The sequence below is a fragment of the Nannobrachium achirus genome (assembly GCF_963921795.1).
Source record: "Nannobrachium achirus genome assembly, chromosome: 9".
NCBI classification, from domain to species: Eukaryota; Metazoa; Chordata; class Actinopteri; order Myctophiformes; family Myctophidae; genus Nannobrachium; species Nannobrachium achirus.
In genome coordinates, this window is record NC_137818.1 from 59,812,085 (window position 1) to 59,825,103 (window position 13,019).

The following is a 13,019-nucleotide window of genomic DNA, read 5'->3' on the forward strand; positions in this document are numbered from 1 at the left end:
GGGTGGTACCAATTTGTGAAGATATCAGAATTGGCCCCTGGCCTAAATCTCTAGCGATGGCACCGTCTTTACCCTGTCTGGACAACACATCTAGGCTTCAACAAGACGAAACGAACCAACGTAACAGCCTTTTAGAACAAAGAAAACTATTTACTCTGTAGATTAAAAAGTGTGCTTTTGAAACAAACATCGGGTCAAAAGAAGCAAAACAGGCAGCTGACGATATTCACACGGTGGCCATTTTGCTCTTAGGTCACACTCGGGGGTCCTCCCCCTCCCCCCATAGTCGTTATGGTCAGTACAGTGTGTGTACGAACAGGTGAAACAACGCGATGCAAAAGCGGATTCCTTTTTCCTTTTCCAGGCTCCTCCTCCCCCCTGGCCTCGCTGACCAGTCACTGACCAGCAGACTGGCCAGGCTCCGCCTCCTCTTCCTCATCATTGGTCACGGCGAACGCCCGCACTCGTCTCGTCTCCCGGGAGGATTGTGACTTATGGGAATGCTTTGGGGGGAAAAAGACACACGTCGTTGAGACATTTTAAACACTATAGGAAACACTGCAAAATAGGATCTATATTGAAGCAATCGGACACTGCGCCTCGTGTCTCCCTACGCCTCTCAGCCGGTGTAAAATACCAGGTAACCACAAACCTCGCGTGGCTTATTGCTTTTCTAAAACGGTTACAATATGGCAACATGAAAAATCATAGACATGTACCAATTAAAACTGTTCTATTTCACTAATAATTCACTATAAGGTCTGCTTTGCAAGAAAGTAGTCCCCAGCTACAGGAAAGTAGTTCCCAGCCTTTTGCCAACAACACAGGTGCAGATAATTGGTGCACTAGCTGTGGAACACTGTGGAAAGAAATAAGACACCTGGGTTTGATATAAACTGATTCAAGATGTGGGTTATAGTCTCATATACCACAGCAATTAAGGGAAACCAGCCAATCAGAATCAAGAAATGGAACTAGCCGTTTTAGAATTATACAGATGGGTGTTCATCAATCTGCAACATCACTGTTATATCTCTGCTGTCGGGCCGAAACCTCATAACTCCAAAATGTTCATTTTCGGGGAAATGAGCTCAAGTGGAGTTAGGAGGTTTTGACCGAAGGGCTTTTTACTACTTTTCATGGGTTCAACATTATTTTAACCAACACACAGACGTAAAAGGTGTTCAATAGCACATATTTATGAAAAAAAGAGTGGGCCAATCGGGTGGAGTTTGCTGGTTTGGTAGAAAGTGTGGAGTTAGGAGGTTTTGTCCCAAGCACATTTTACTACTTTCCATTGGTTCAATATTATTTTAACCAACACTCAGATGTAAAGGGTGTTCGATAGCCCTGATTTATGCCAAAAGAAAATCAAAAACCTCAAAAATATAGTTAAGAGGTTTTGGCCAGACAATGACGATATGTTACAATATTATCACCATGTGATAATCTTAAAAATGTATGATGGTAGCCCAGTGTTGTTTTTGACAGCAAATTTTGATTTAGTTTTAATCATAGTCTTTTGAATAAAATGACATTTAGTTTTAGTCATAATTTTGTCACTGTTAGTCTAATTTTAGTCGACTAAATATCATAAGAGTTTAGGCGACTAAATCTACATGTATTTTGGCAGGCCTTGATGGCATCGTAATGACTGATTTTACACTTGGTTGTGTGCTGAAAATAGCAGATCTACAAGCTCGCAACGCGTCGCAGCGCGACGCCTTGAGAGCTTGTAGATCCGCTATTTTCAGCACGCAACACCTGAGAGCATCCAAACATAAAATGACTCTCTTCTCCCCTAGTCCCTCCCTAACGTTTTAGTCTAGTTTTTATTTTGTTGACGAAATTGTCAATATATTTAGTCTTAGTTTTAGTCATCACTCACAGCTTTTTTTCTCGTTTTCGTCAATGAAAAAAACACAGTCGACAAACATTTTTCATCATAGTTTTAGTCGACGAAATCAACACTGGATGGTAGCCTTACATCTTTACTGGGAATAATTGATGGTACATACAGTATACATACATACATACATACATACATAATATAGGGAGAGAGAGAGATAGAGAGAGGGGGGGGGGGGGGGGGGGGGGGGGCGTGGCTGACCTGAAGATGGAGGTCCAAGATACAGCCATGGTTGGTGGAGCTAACAGTTCTGGACACACAGATGTACGGAGAGCAAGAAAGGACAAAACAGAGCAGAACCGACGTCAACACAACACAACAGAAGCCATGCAGAGCATGGTGTCAGCATGGTGCAGTCCTCGTACATTAATACACATGTACAGCACGGACATCCTACGGTAACACCTGTCATGTGTAGTACAGTCACCGTACCGTAGAACAGCTATGGCGAAGGACTGTGCACATATTATATAACAGCAACATAACAGAATTATTTAATGCTTTAGCTATTGAAAAATAGCAGATATACAAGCGCTCACAGCGCGGCAACGAGCTTGTATATCTGCTATTTTTGAAATGTGTGCAAATATTTGAATATCTAATTTTTGAAGCGAACATATGTAATTCAAATATTTGGTTCTGAGGGGTCCCTGATACAAAATATTTTGAGACAGGGGTCGGTGGCCAAATACATCTAGGGGTCCTTCACATGAAAAAGTTTGAGAACCACTGACTAACAGACTAACTGAGCTCCAGTTAAGTGAAAAGGACCTTTTCTTTGACGATGGTCAGCCAGATTGCTGACATAGAAACATAGGTTTTTCAAAAAACCTTAGAAGGATTCAAAAGACACTTATAGAATCGGGTCAAAATCGGGTCAAAATTCAAATGTTCATGATTTTTCAAAAATAGCAGATCTACAAGCTCGCAGAGTGGCACTCGGTGCCGCACTGTGAGCTTGTATATCTGCTATTCTTTAATAGTTAAAGCATAAAATAATGCTTAATAATGTGTACCCGGTCTAAATGGGTTAAAGCAACAGGTTTCGACTCCAGGCAGCACTCTGATGCACTTTGAGAAATTCGTACATCAGTGTCATCAGTGTTTGGGTCAAATGTCGGGGTTTGTTTTGTGTTAAAGCAAGAGGTTTTACACTGCTATAGAGTGTTTGTTCGCTAACAGGGGTCTCCTCGTCTCTCCAGCTCTTATAATAAACAAACAATTATACATTTCCAGGCGGGTCGCCAATGTCATCCAATCAGTAGAGAGAACCCATGATTATATTGATGATTACTATCGGAATAATACAGCTATTCAACACTTATTTTAACAAAATATCACTTACTGCACCTTTGATTTTGAACGAGGGACGTGTGATTTCAGTCTTCACTCACCGATGACGACTGGTGGTCGGGTGGCCGCTCCAGTTTGATCCGGATGTCGCTTCCTTTACCTCCATCAGGTTTACCTGCAGGAGACCAACACACATGTTGTCGTTTTCGGGTGGAAACCTTGTGTCATAACCTGACTTGCGTCAGATGGTGGCAGTAGTGCGTAGGCTACCGCTCTACTTTACCATCTGAGATCTCTCGGTGGGAGTTGATAACGCTCGTAAAGCCCCGGGCCGGACCAATCAGCGGCAGCTACGGGCGGGCTCTGAGCGGCTCGGAGCCAATAGAGTCTGATTGCAGACCACGTGGATGCAGACAGGCCAATATGAGTGGTTGGAGTTGGCACTCCCAGACTGTGACAGAGAGACGGCCACATCCAATCACCTGCTAAAGAATTACAAAAAATGGCCCGCCCCTTACATCGAGTCTGCCCGAGAGATCTCAGATGGTAAAGTAGAGCGGTAGCCTACGCACTACTGCCACCATCTGACGCAAGTCAGGTTATGTGTGTCAAGAATAGGTCTAAATATTCTAAATATTATTATTGTCATGTCCGGACAGACGCAGAGCAAACTGACAAAGCCAGATGTAGGAGCGTTTAGCACCGCTCAAAAAGATTAAACATGGAGATGCAGTACAAGGTTTCTTGCCCGACAGCGACAATACATTCTTCCGCATCTCTTATTCTTTTTACATCTTGGCTCATCTGTGGCCAGCCTGGAAGAATTGCAATACAATCTCTCGTCTTGTGCTTTGCTGTGTATTTCTAAAAATGACTCTGTCCCATCGTGAGCATTACTGAGTGAGGACGCATACTCATACTGTATGGATATGATGTTGAAAAAGTCAGAATGTTCCTTTAACCCTGGGTTAAAGGAGTAGGTTCACCCCCAAAATGACTTTCTTTCTATTGATTACTCACTCCATGGAGACTAGAGTTCAATAATATTTTTATTTTTTTGTCGCATTCCCAAGACAAACAATGAATTACAATAAATGTACCCCCATTGAAAATGTACTATAATACAATTTTTGTCTTAGGAATGCGTCAAATACAAAAGAATATCCATGAAGTCTCCATGGCATGAGTAATCAATAGGAAAAAAAGTCATTTTGGGGGTGAACTACTCCTTTAAGCCCCCTGTTTGTCCAAGGCTTATGGCTCTGTTAACCGTGACTTTAGGGCCCCGTTATCCCAGGGCTTACAGTATGGCTCTGTTTGCCCAGGGCTGACCTGGCCTGGACTTTCCCAGGTCGGGGTCTGTTTACCTGGGGAGCTGCTGTGACTGGTCTGACTGGTGTTGCTGGTGTTGCTCATGCTGTCGTCCAGCCAAGTGCTGTATGTGAAGGAGTCTCTCTTGTGGGGCGTCCCAGCAGACGACAAGCTTTCCTGGGGAAAGAGGTTAAAAGGTTGGTGCACGTACGTGTGTGTGTGTGTGTGTGTGTGTGTGTGTGTGTGTGTGTGCGTGCGTGCGTGCGTGCGTGCGTGCGTGCGTGCGTGCGTGCCTGCGTGCGTGCGTGTGTGTGTATGTGCGTGTTTGAAGAACAAATGTTGCATTTGTTCTTCAAATACTGAAAAGATTTAAATTTTTAAAAGTGCAAAAGTAGCCAATGTATCCACCCGTTTCCGCTAAGACTTTACAGTAGCATTTACTGCGGGACACTTCCGGTTAACAGCAGACATACAAGATCACGTCGCGTCACAGATGCAACCGTTGTGAGCTTGTAGATCACACTCGGCTGCGACGCCGGAAATGCCGCTCGCCTTCTGCGCAATGCACAATGGGATGTTGGAAAGTTGTGGATATATTTTTTACAAACGTTTGATGCTGATCAGTAAGTTAAAAAAAATCCTAATAAAATCGAATTCTGAGGTCCCTGGTAATTACCCTACCTATTGAAACTGTTCGCAAAATAGAAAGGATAATAGATCTCAGAGAAAGAGGGAGATTCCAGTCAGAGTTGTATTGGATTAACCTGTGTCCAATAATTCTGGGAAAGAAAAGGGTTTGTTCGCTAATAATATCACTTAATGTTCAAAGCCTAATAAAGGCATAATTTCAGGCCAGCTTGAACACGCACGCACGCACGCACGCACGCACGCACACGCACACGCACACGCACACACACACACACACAAACACACACACACACACACTCTCTCTCTCTCTCTCTCTCTCTCTCTCTCTCCTCACCATGCCAGTGTCATAGTCCTCCGTGGCCTCCGTCTCGTTCTCCTCCACCACGCTGGCGAAGCTGCTGGCATTGGAGGACGAGCGGGAGAGGTCGTGACCTTCAGGGATGGACGGGGTCCTGCCAACGAGATGAGAAGAGCTACATCCTGGGTTAAACCATTCGGATGAGAAGAACTACATCCTGATAATAACTACATCCTGATAAACTACATAAACCATTCTGATGAGAACTATATATCCTGGATTAAAATCTCTTTAGGAGACCGGAATTAGGTTGGAGGTATTAATCCCAATGGGAGAAGTGGACGTGAACGCAGCCGAACCATTCTTTAGACTCTCACTGAACCCAACCCAATGCTTGGTTTCATGGTGGCAGAGATGGGCGAAAATACATACACAAGTATTTTGATACAAATTAAAACTACTATGTGAAGTACTTACCAGGATAATGTCAGTATGTCACCAGGATAGTATCTGGTCAGTACTTTTACTGACCAAGTACTTTGTATGTATTTTCAACCATCTCTGCATAGCGGTTGGCTGAACATAAGCCAGTGCTTCTTAGTAACATGTGTTAGCCTCATAGAATGATTGCCTTTTAGAATGTAGTCATTTTTGTAAGGTTTTCAGGGGTGACAAAAAAAAAGATTTCTGCCTAGGTCCTCTATATATGAGTTAGGAAGTAAACACTTTTCCTAAGTCTGTTTATCTGCCTTATTTATATCTACCTACCTACTCTCCTTATACTACTGCTGATTCATTCTGCCTTATTGCCAATGATCTCAGCCTAGAATGCTTGTTAAAACAAAAAACATTCTGTCAAAGTCAAGAAGTTGACTTTCTGCCCAAGTCACTTTTGGAATGTAACGAGCACTCTGATTCTGGCTTAGGACATGGGCAATAAGGCACAATGATGCAGCAGTCTTTATAGCTAAATGTCAGTTTGGCCCAAAAATGACTTTGGCAATTATGCTATGAGGCCATCGACATTTTATGGTGATGCCAGGGACGTGCAGAGAATGTTAGAGAGGCAGGCTATTTTCAGTGCTTGTTACCACACTGAATTAGGCATTATCGAGTCAATACTGGAGATGTGGAGTAACGGCATGGATTTCTACACAGAGAGGGCAATTCTTTCAACATAATATGCTGTTCAGGATCCTGATAAGTTCAGGAGAGTTTGAACAAGGTGATTCTCTTGAATGCTGCCTTCAGGTATGGCATGGAAAGAAGGGCATTTGCATTTCTTTCACCATAGGAAAACTGCATTCATGGTCTGGAGAGGGCACTTTTTACAGATGGATAAAGGGCAGGGGCTCAAGCCCCCTTTTGATGTCTTTATAGTCCCATTTCCACTGTAGGGCCCACCCAGAACTAGAACCAGAACTTTCCAGAACCAAGAACTTTCAAGAACCTGTGAAGTTCCGGGACCAAGTTCTGCTTACGTTTCCATATAACCAGAACTAACTGGGAAGGTCCCAAAAAAGAGCAGCAGCGCTGCTGGCCCATAGGTTCCCAGAACTCAAGTTTAGTTCTACCTCAGGAGTAGGACCTAAAAAAGGTTCCAGGAGTCTCGTCTGAAACCGGGCCGTACGCAATGGAAACAAAACCAGAACCAAAAAAATAGGTTCAGGTTCCTGAACGTTCTGGTTCCACCTTGCAGTGGAGAGGGGGCTAATGTGTGCATGTGCCTGGGTGATGTGATCATCTTACCTGTTCTTGGTGGTAGTGAGCACTTCAGGAGAGCTCTGGTTGGATGAGTTCTCAGATTTGGGGTCTTGGGAAACGTGTCCGCTGTCTGGTGTTTTCATTGTGCTAGGAGAGCACTCCTTACTGGTGTACATGGTACTGTACATGAACCAGCAAACATAGAGAGAAAAGCTGTGTCTTTAAATGGAATGTTATTCGCAACTATTAACCACTTTCAAAAATGTAGCGGATCTACAAGCTCGCAGCGCGGCACCGAGACGAGTGCCGCGCTGCGAGCTTGTAGATCCACTATATTTGTATATCTGCTATTTCGTCCACTATTTAAAGCATAAAATAGTAATCATGCGTTCCCAAGCACTGTTTTATACTTATCGTCACTGTCGGGCAGAAACCTCATATCTCCAAGTTTCATATTTGTACATTTATTTGCAAAGCAAAGCCCTGCTTCATCATACAAAAGTAGTGAAAACAGCAGATCTACCGGTATAAGCGCACAACGAGGCGTTGTGTGCTTGTAGATCGGCTGTTTTCACTAGTTTAAACCATTTTTACTGTAAAATGGTAAATACAAAACAAACGGTTTTGGACATACAAGGTTTCCACCCGACAACGTTATAATGACATCCTCCAAAACAGCAACGTTTGTTAAGACAACACACTTGAACTTACTTAAGATACTGTATATTATTAGATAACTGCCTAAACTTAGGGAAATACTTTATCTGTCAGCTACACAAATATTTAGTAAATACATTAAAACTATTCCTGACATTTCTGGTAGCATCTCACCTCCTCTCCTGAACTTCCTGAATGTTCTCAATGCCGATGGCACTGCTCCGTCTAGAGCTGAACGGTCCAGACTTCTTCCTGGTCGGGCTTTTCCCAGGAATGATTAGAGACTGCCAGGGGACATATTAAAGACCATCAGCATCACTTATAGACTGCCAGGGAACATATTATAGACCTTGAGCATCACAATTATACCACAGAGACCACTAGAATAGGGTTCCTCAAAGTGGGTGCCAAAAATAGCAGATCCACGTCACGTTGTGACGCGTTGTAAGCTTGTTCCCCCCAGAATATGGATATCGGGGTTCAAGTTGTTAACAATGACAGTGAGATACTTGTTTGCACTAACTAGCATTGACTGCTATGGTCTCTTTTGTAAGACACTTTATGTATATATACTTATATATTATTCGCCCCCTCTATTGATGCACCTTCTCTTTATTGGTACTGTACTGCTCTTGTTTGTGTTTTTTTTTTCCCCCTCTTATCTATCTTTTTTCTTACGTCTCTGTAACTTTGTAAATAACTGTATACTGCTGTGCCACAACTGGACAAGTGAATTTCCCCCTTGGGATAATAAAGGTATCTATCTATCTATCTGTAGGGGGAAAGATTTACATATTTACATACTAATATGTGTACCGTATGACATAAATGTAAGGTGCTGTAAAGTAAGCATAATAATTAATGGGTGATGTGGATGCATACGTTATTTACAGGGGTGACCTGAGACAAAAAGATTTGAGAACCTCTGCACTAGTACATTCACTACATTGTGTGAGTAATGTCTAACTTATTTACGCATTATTCTTTGTTTGTTTAAGTCACTTAACCATTTACTGTAAACCCCCTATTCTTTATAAAACGGACCTGAGTTACTTGCTGTATGTAGCTTTTCCCCTCTACACTAAATGTCTTTGCCAGGAATAGCAGATCTACAAGCTCACAACATGTCATGTTTGTGAGATGGTACCGGTATATCTGCTATTTTGGGCTAATGTTCCCCCCAGAATATGGATGATGGGGTTCAAGTGGTTAAACCCTATACTGTAAGTACTGAGTTGCCTAGGTGGCTTGTCGGATCGACAATTTTTGCCCAACCTTCACATATAATGACAAGCTTACAATAGGAATATACGATTTTATTATTAAAATCTCTCCAGAATTCAAATCGAATTTAAAATACATAAATACATTTGAAATTGATTTCAAATGATTTTTCTTTTTTTAATTGTTTATGGCAAAAAGCAAGACAAGATGGCTTATTCAACAGCATCTTATGTAACAATGGATTGTTACGGCACAGAGCGCAAGGCACAGCCTTGAAGTCAGCGCTTGATAACGGAATACTAAAATACGGGGTTATAAAAGGCTTAATGTCAAGCCTGGATGCCAGTGTTTCTATCAGAGCAGCCGAGGCAGGCAGGCCAGCCCCGGGGCTTATACCATTAAAATGTGCTTTCTGAGCGAACGCTTTGTTCATTCAGTCTGTCTTTGTAAGCCCTCAAAATAAGGATTGTGTAAAGAGAGGGAAAAAAAGAAGCCTTTTATCTAATGTGGCTTCAAAGTCGAAGAGGATTTTCTTTTCCTTTTTTTAACCTATTCAGAACGGGTACACATTGAGTATTATTATTTTATGCTCTAACTATTAAAAAATAGCAGATATACAAGCTGCGAGCTTGTAGTTCTGCTATTTTTGAAAAATCGTGAAATTTTGAATTTTGACCCGATTCTATAAGTGTCTTTTGAATCCTTCTAAGGTTTTTTGAAAAACCTATGTTTCTATGTCAGCAATCTGGCTGGCCATCGTCAAAGAAAAGGTCCTTTTCACTTCTGAAAGTCTGTTCTTGAGAGACTACCATGTCAGTGGTTCTCAAACCTTTTCACGTGAAGGACCCCCAACATGATATGTATTTGGCCACGGACCCCCATGTCAAAATATTTAGTTCCAGGGACCACCCAGAAGCAAAATTTGAGTTACAAACGTTCGCTTTAAAAATACATATATTCAAAGATTTACACAAATTTTCATGATTTTTCAAAAATAGCAGATCTACAAGCTCGCAGCGCGGCACTCGGTGCCGCGCTGTGAGCTTGTACATCTGCTATTTTTCAATAGCTAAAGCATCCAATAATTCTAGGCCTAAATGGGTTTAAATAAGGCAACCTTAAACAACATTCATCATTTTTTAACTATGACAAAGACAACAGACAATAACAATAACGCAAAACAAAGCTGATAGGATGGTGCGGAAAGAAAAGTGTCAATGCAAAGACCATCACTGGATGAAGAGTGTGATTATGTATCATGATTATACGGACTGATGATGATTTCAATGTGGTGATGATGGGTGATGTAAAATCACAGGATTTGATCATCAATCATTCAATTAATGTGAAACTGAGACAATGGACCAAGCTGGTAGACCTTCCATCACAGACAGACTTGATTATAAGTCTCCAGCGCTTTATGCAACGCCGTTATTGATTAGGCAAGGGATATCCAGGGCTGGAATGCATCAGCCCCGATACAGAGAGAAGTCTTTAATCATGCAGAGGAAGGAATATATAATATCGCCACTGTCGGGTGGAAACCTTTATGTCCAAAACCATAACCATGGAAAATAAGAATCTGTGTTTTAGTGAATCCAATGTAGCTACGGTAGTTATTATTAATACCATTCGTTAAATATTTATAAAACCGACAGACAGACATCTGTCCATATCATATCATAACATTAATTAGATTTTTCCAAAATGTTGACTTTTGCTTGACACTTTTGGTTTAAATGCATGAATTTATGAAAGCAAATCCATAAAAAGGATGAAATATGGAGATAAATAGGGGTTTCTCCCCCGACAGTGACGAGATAGTGAGTAGTGAGTTAATTGAAACTTGAACCTCTTCTATTGTTCCTATCCCTATGGCGCTGCCTCGGCGTCCATATTTACTGGGGCTTTTGCCTGGGACGAGTAATGACTTGAGTCACACAGGGAGAGGAGAGGAGCAGGGGAGGAGAGGAGGGAGGGAAGGGAGAGAGAGAGTGTGTGTAAAAGAAGATAATGAGGGGGAGAAGAGAAGATAAAAAACACAGTGTGAGTCTCTCCGTGCAGTTAAAGTTATGTTGGTTTTGAAAACAGAACAGGAAGCACATGTTAGCTGGAGGCTACGTAGCAACATCAACGATAGAGGGATAACGCTGGCACCACGGGTGTTAAACAGCCAGCTGAATGAGAGAGAGAGAGGGGGAGATGGGGATAGAGGGGGAGAGAGAGAGGGGGGGGAGAGAGAGAGAGAGAGAGAGAGAGAGAGGATAGGGAGAGAAAGGGGAGAAAGATAAGCAGGGGCGTCATTTGGGTATGGCAGAGGTATGCAGCTGCCATACCCTGGGTGAAAAATACAAGTTACTTTTAAATATAAATCCATGAATGTCTCTTTGTCTATCTGTGCTGGTTATTATGTTGTTGAATTAAGGTAAAATAACTACAAATGCAAAATGTTACAAAATGGTCACTTTAACAAGTTATTATAATTATATTCTCCACACTTGTATTCTCCCCAGCTTGACAAAATGGTATATTACCAGGTTCCGCAGGTCAGCTGCACAGGTGCAATTCATTATTGTTAATTGTGGCACACGTTTACTAACATGCCAAGTTTAGCTGCACTTGAACAACTGTTCCAGGCTGCCATATCCAGCCCAAGAAACCGTAGAAACGGGGGGGGGGGGGTGGAAAAAGAATGTACTTCTTCAAATAAATGTATCATGCTTGTTGCTAAGGTATGGCAACATGACTGGTGTCGACACCAGTCATGTTGCCATACCTTAGCTTTTTCTGAACTGACGCCACTGAGAGAGAGGGGGAGATGGGGATAGAGGGGAGATAGGGAGAGAGAGAGGGGGGGGGGGGATAGGGAGAGAAAGGAGAAGGAGGGAGAGAAAGATAAAAAGAGAGAGAATGTGGGGGGGGGAGGGGGGGTGGAGAGACTGGGAGAGAGGGAGAGATAGTAAGCCCGTGAGAATCTGGGTGAAAAGGAGTAAAGCTTCAAGAACAGAGGAGAACATACATTATACATTATACATCAGGTTTAGATAGAACAACACATCGAGACAGGGTTACAGACGAGAAGCAAGCCTCGGGTACAGTGACATAACCAGCTTGTTAATAATGTTGATTATTCAGTTTCTGAAGGGATACAGTATTCATATCCTACTTATATTTTGGATATTTCTAAGCTGAGCAGTGTCCACCAAAAATACATTATTGTTTTTAAACGAAAGCACATATATTTGAAAACTGTGGCTACAATGTACACGGTTTAAGAATATTAAGTGAATCACTTATGATAGGCAAAATACATGTTCAAATACATACAGATCACTGAGCATAGATCAGTGAAAACATCAGCTACATATCTCAAACATGATACAAAACACAAATGATACTTACCTCATGTAAACATACATTATGTGAGGATTATCCATAACAGACAAGCCCATTCACTGTCTTTAGACACACTGTGTATGTGTGTGTGTATACTGTATGTATATATATATATATATATATATATATATATATATATATATATTAAGGGTGCAACATATGGAACCGAATATCGAAAATCGAACCGAACCGAATGACCCTGTACCGAACAATACAATACAATACCACTCACATCCACATTCCCCTGGAACCCCCTCAAGGACCCCTAGGGGTCCGCAGAGCTCACTTAGAGAACCACTACCCTAGAGGTTGGGTACCGTATTGTTCAAAAAAAAAATAAGTTAAAAAAATTAAAAATACATAGTTATAAAAATACATTTATAATTCAAGGACATTTCTGTTTATTTTTTGTATCGAAAATGTATCGAACCGTGTCACCAAAATATCGAACCAAACCAAACCGTGAATTTTGTGAACCTTTGCACCCCTAATATATATACATATATGATCACTGTATACTACTGTACTGTACACATACACACACACTATAGATGTGTATGCATGAACAGCTTTTATTTT

At 41.7% G+C, this 13,019-nt stretch overlaps 1 protein-coding gene across 5 annotated transcripts in view; it reads right to left on the minus strand.

The window, feature by feature from the left end:
- Positions 1-419: 419 nt before the first annotated feature.
- The window catches only part of LOC308291703 (rap1 GTPase-activating protein 1-like), a 48,500-nt gene continuing 35,900 nt past the window's right edge, over positions 420-13,019 (minus strand). For 2 of the 5 annotated variants that reach the window (XM_080733815.1, XM_080733813.1), the window contains 8 exons: positions 10,897-10,974; positions 7,995-8,104; positions 7,209-7,343; positions 5,496-5,634; positions 4,570-4,690; positions 3,260-3,377; positions 2,111-2,159; positions 420-503 (listed from right to left, as the gene is read on the minus strand). In XM_080733815.1, the coding sequence (XP_080589941.1) occupies positions 3,289-3,377; positions 4,570-4,690; positions 5,496-5,634; positions 7,209-7,343; positions 7,995-8,104; positions 10,897-10,974 (672 nt within the window). In that variant the 3' untranslated portion in view covers positions 420-503; positions 2,111-2,159; positions 3,260-3,288. The remainder of the gene's footprint in view (positions 504-2,110; positions 2,160-3,259; positions 3,378-4,569; positions 4,691-5,495; positions 5,635-7,208; positions 7,344-7,994; positions 8,105-10,896; positions 10,975-13,019) is intronic. The other 3 variants (XM_080733816.1, XM_080733817.1, XM_080733814.1) reach the window with 3 other exon arrangements.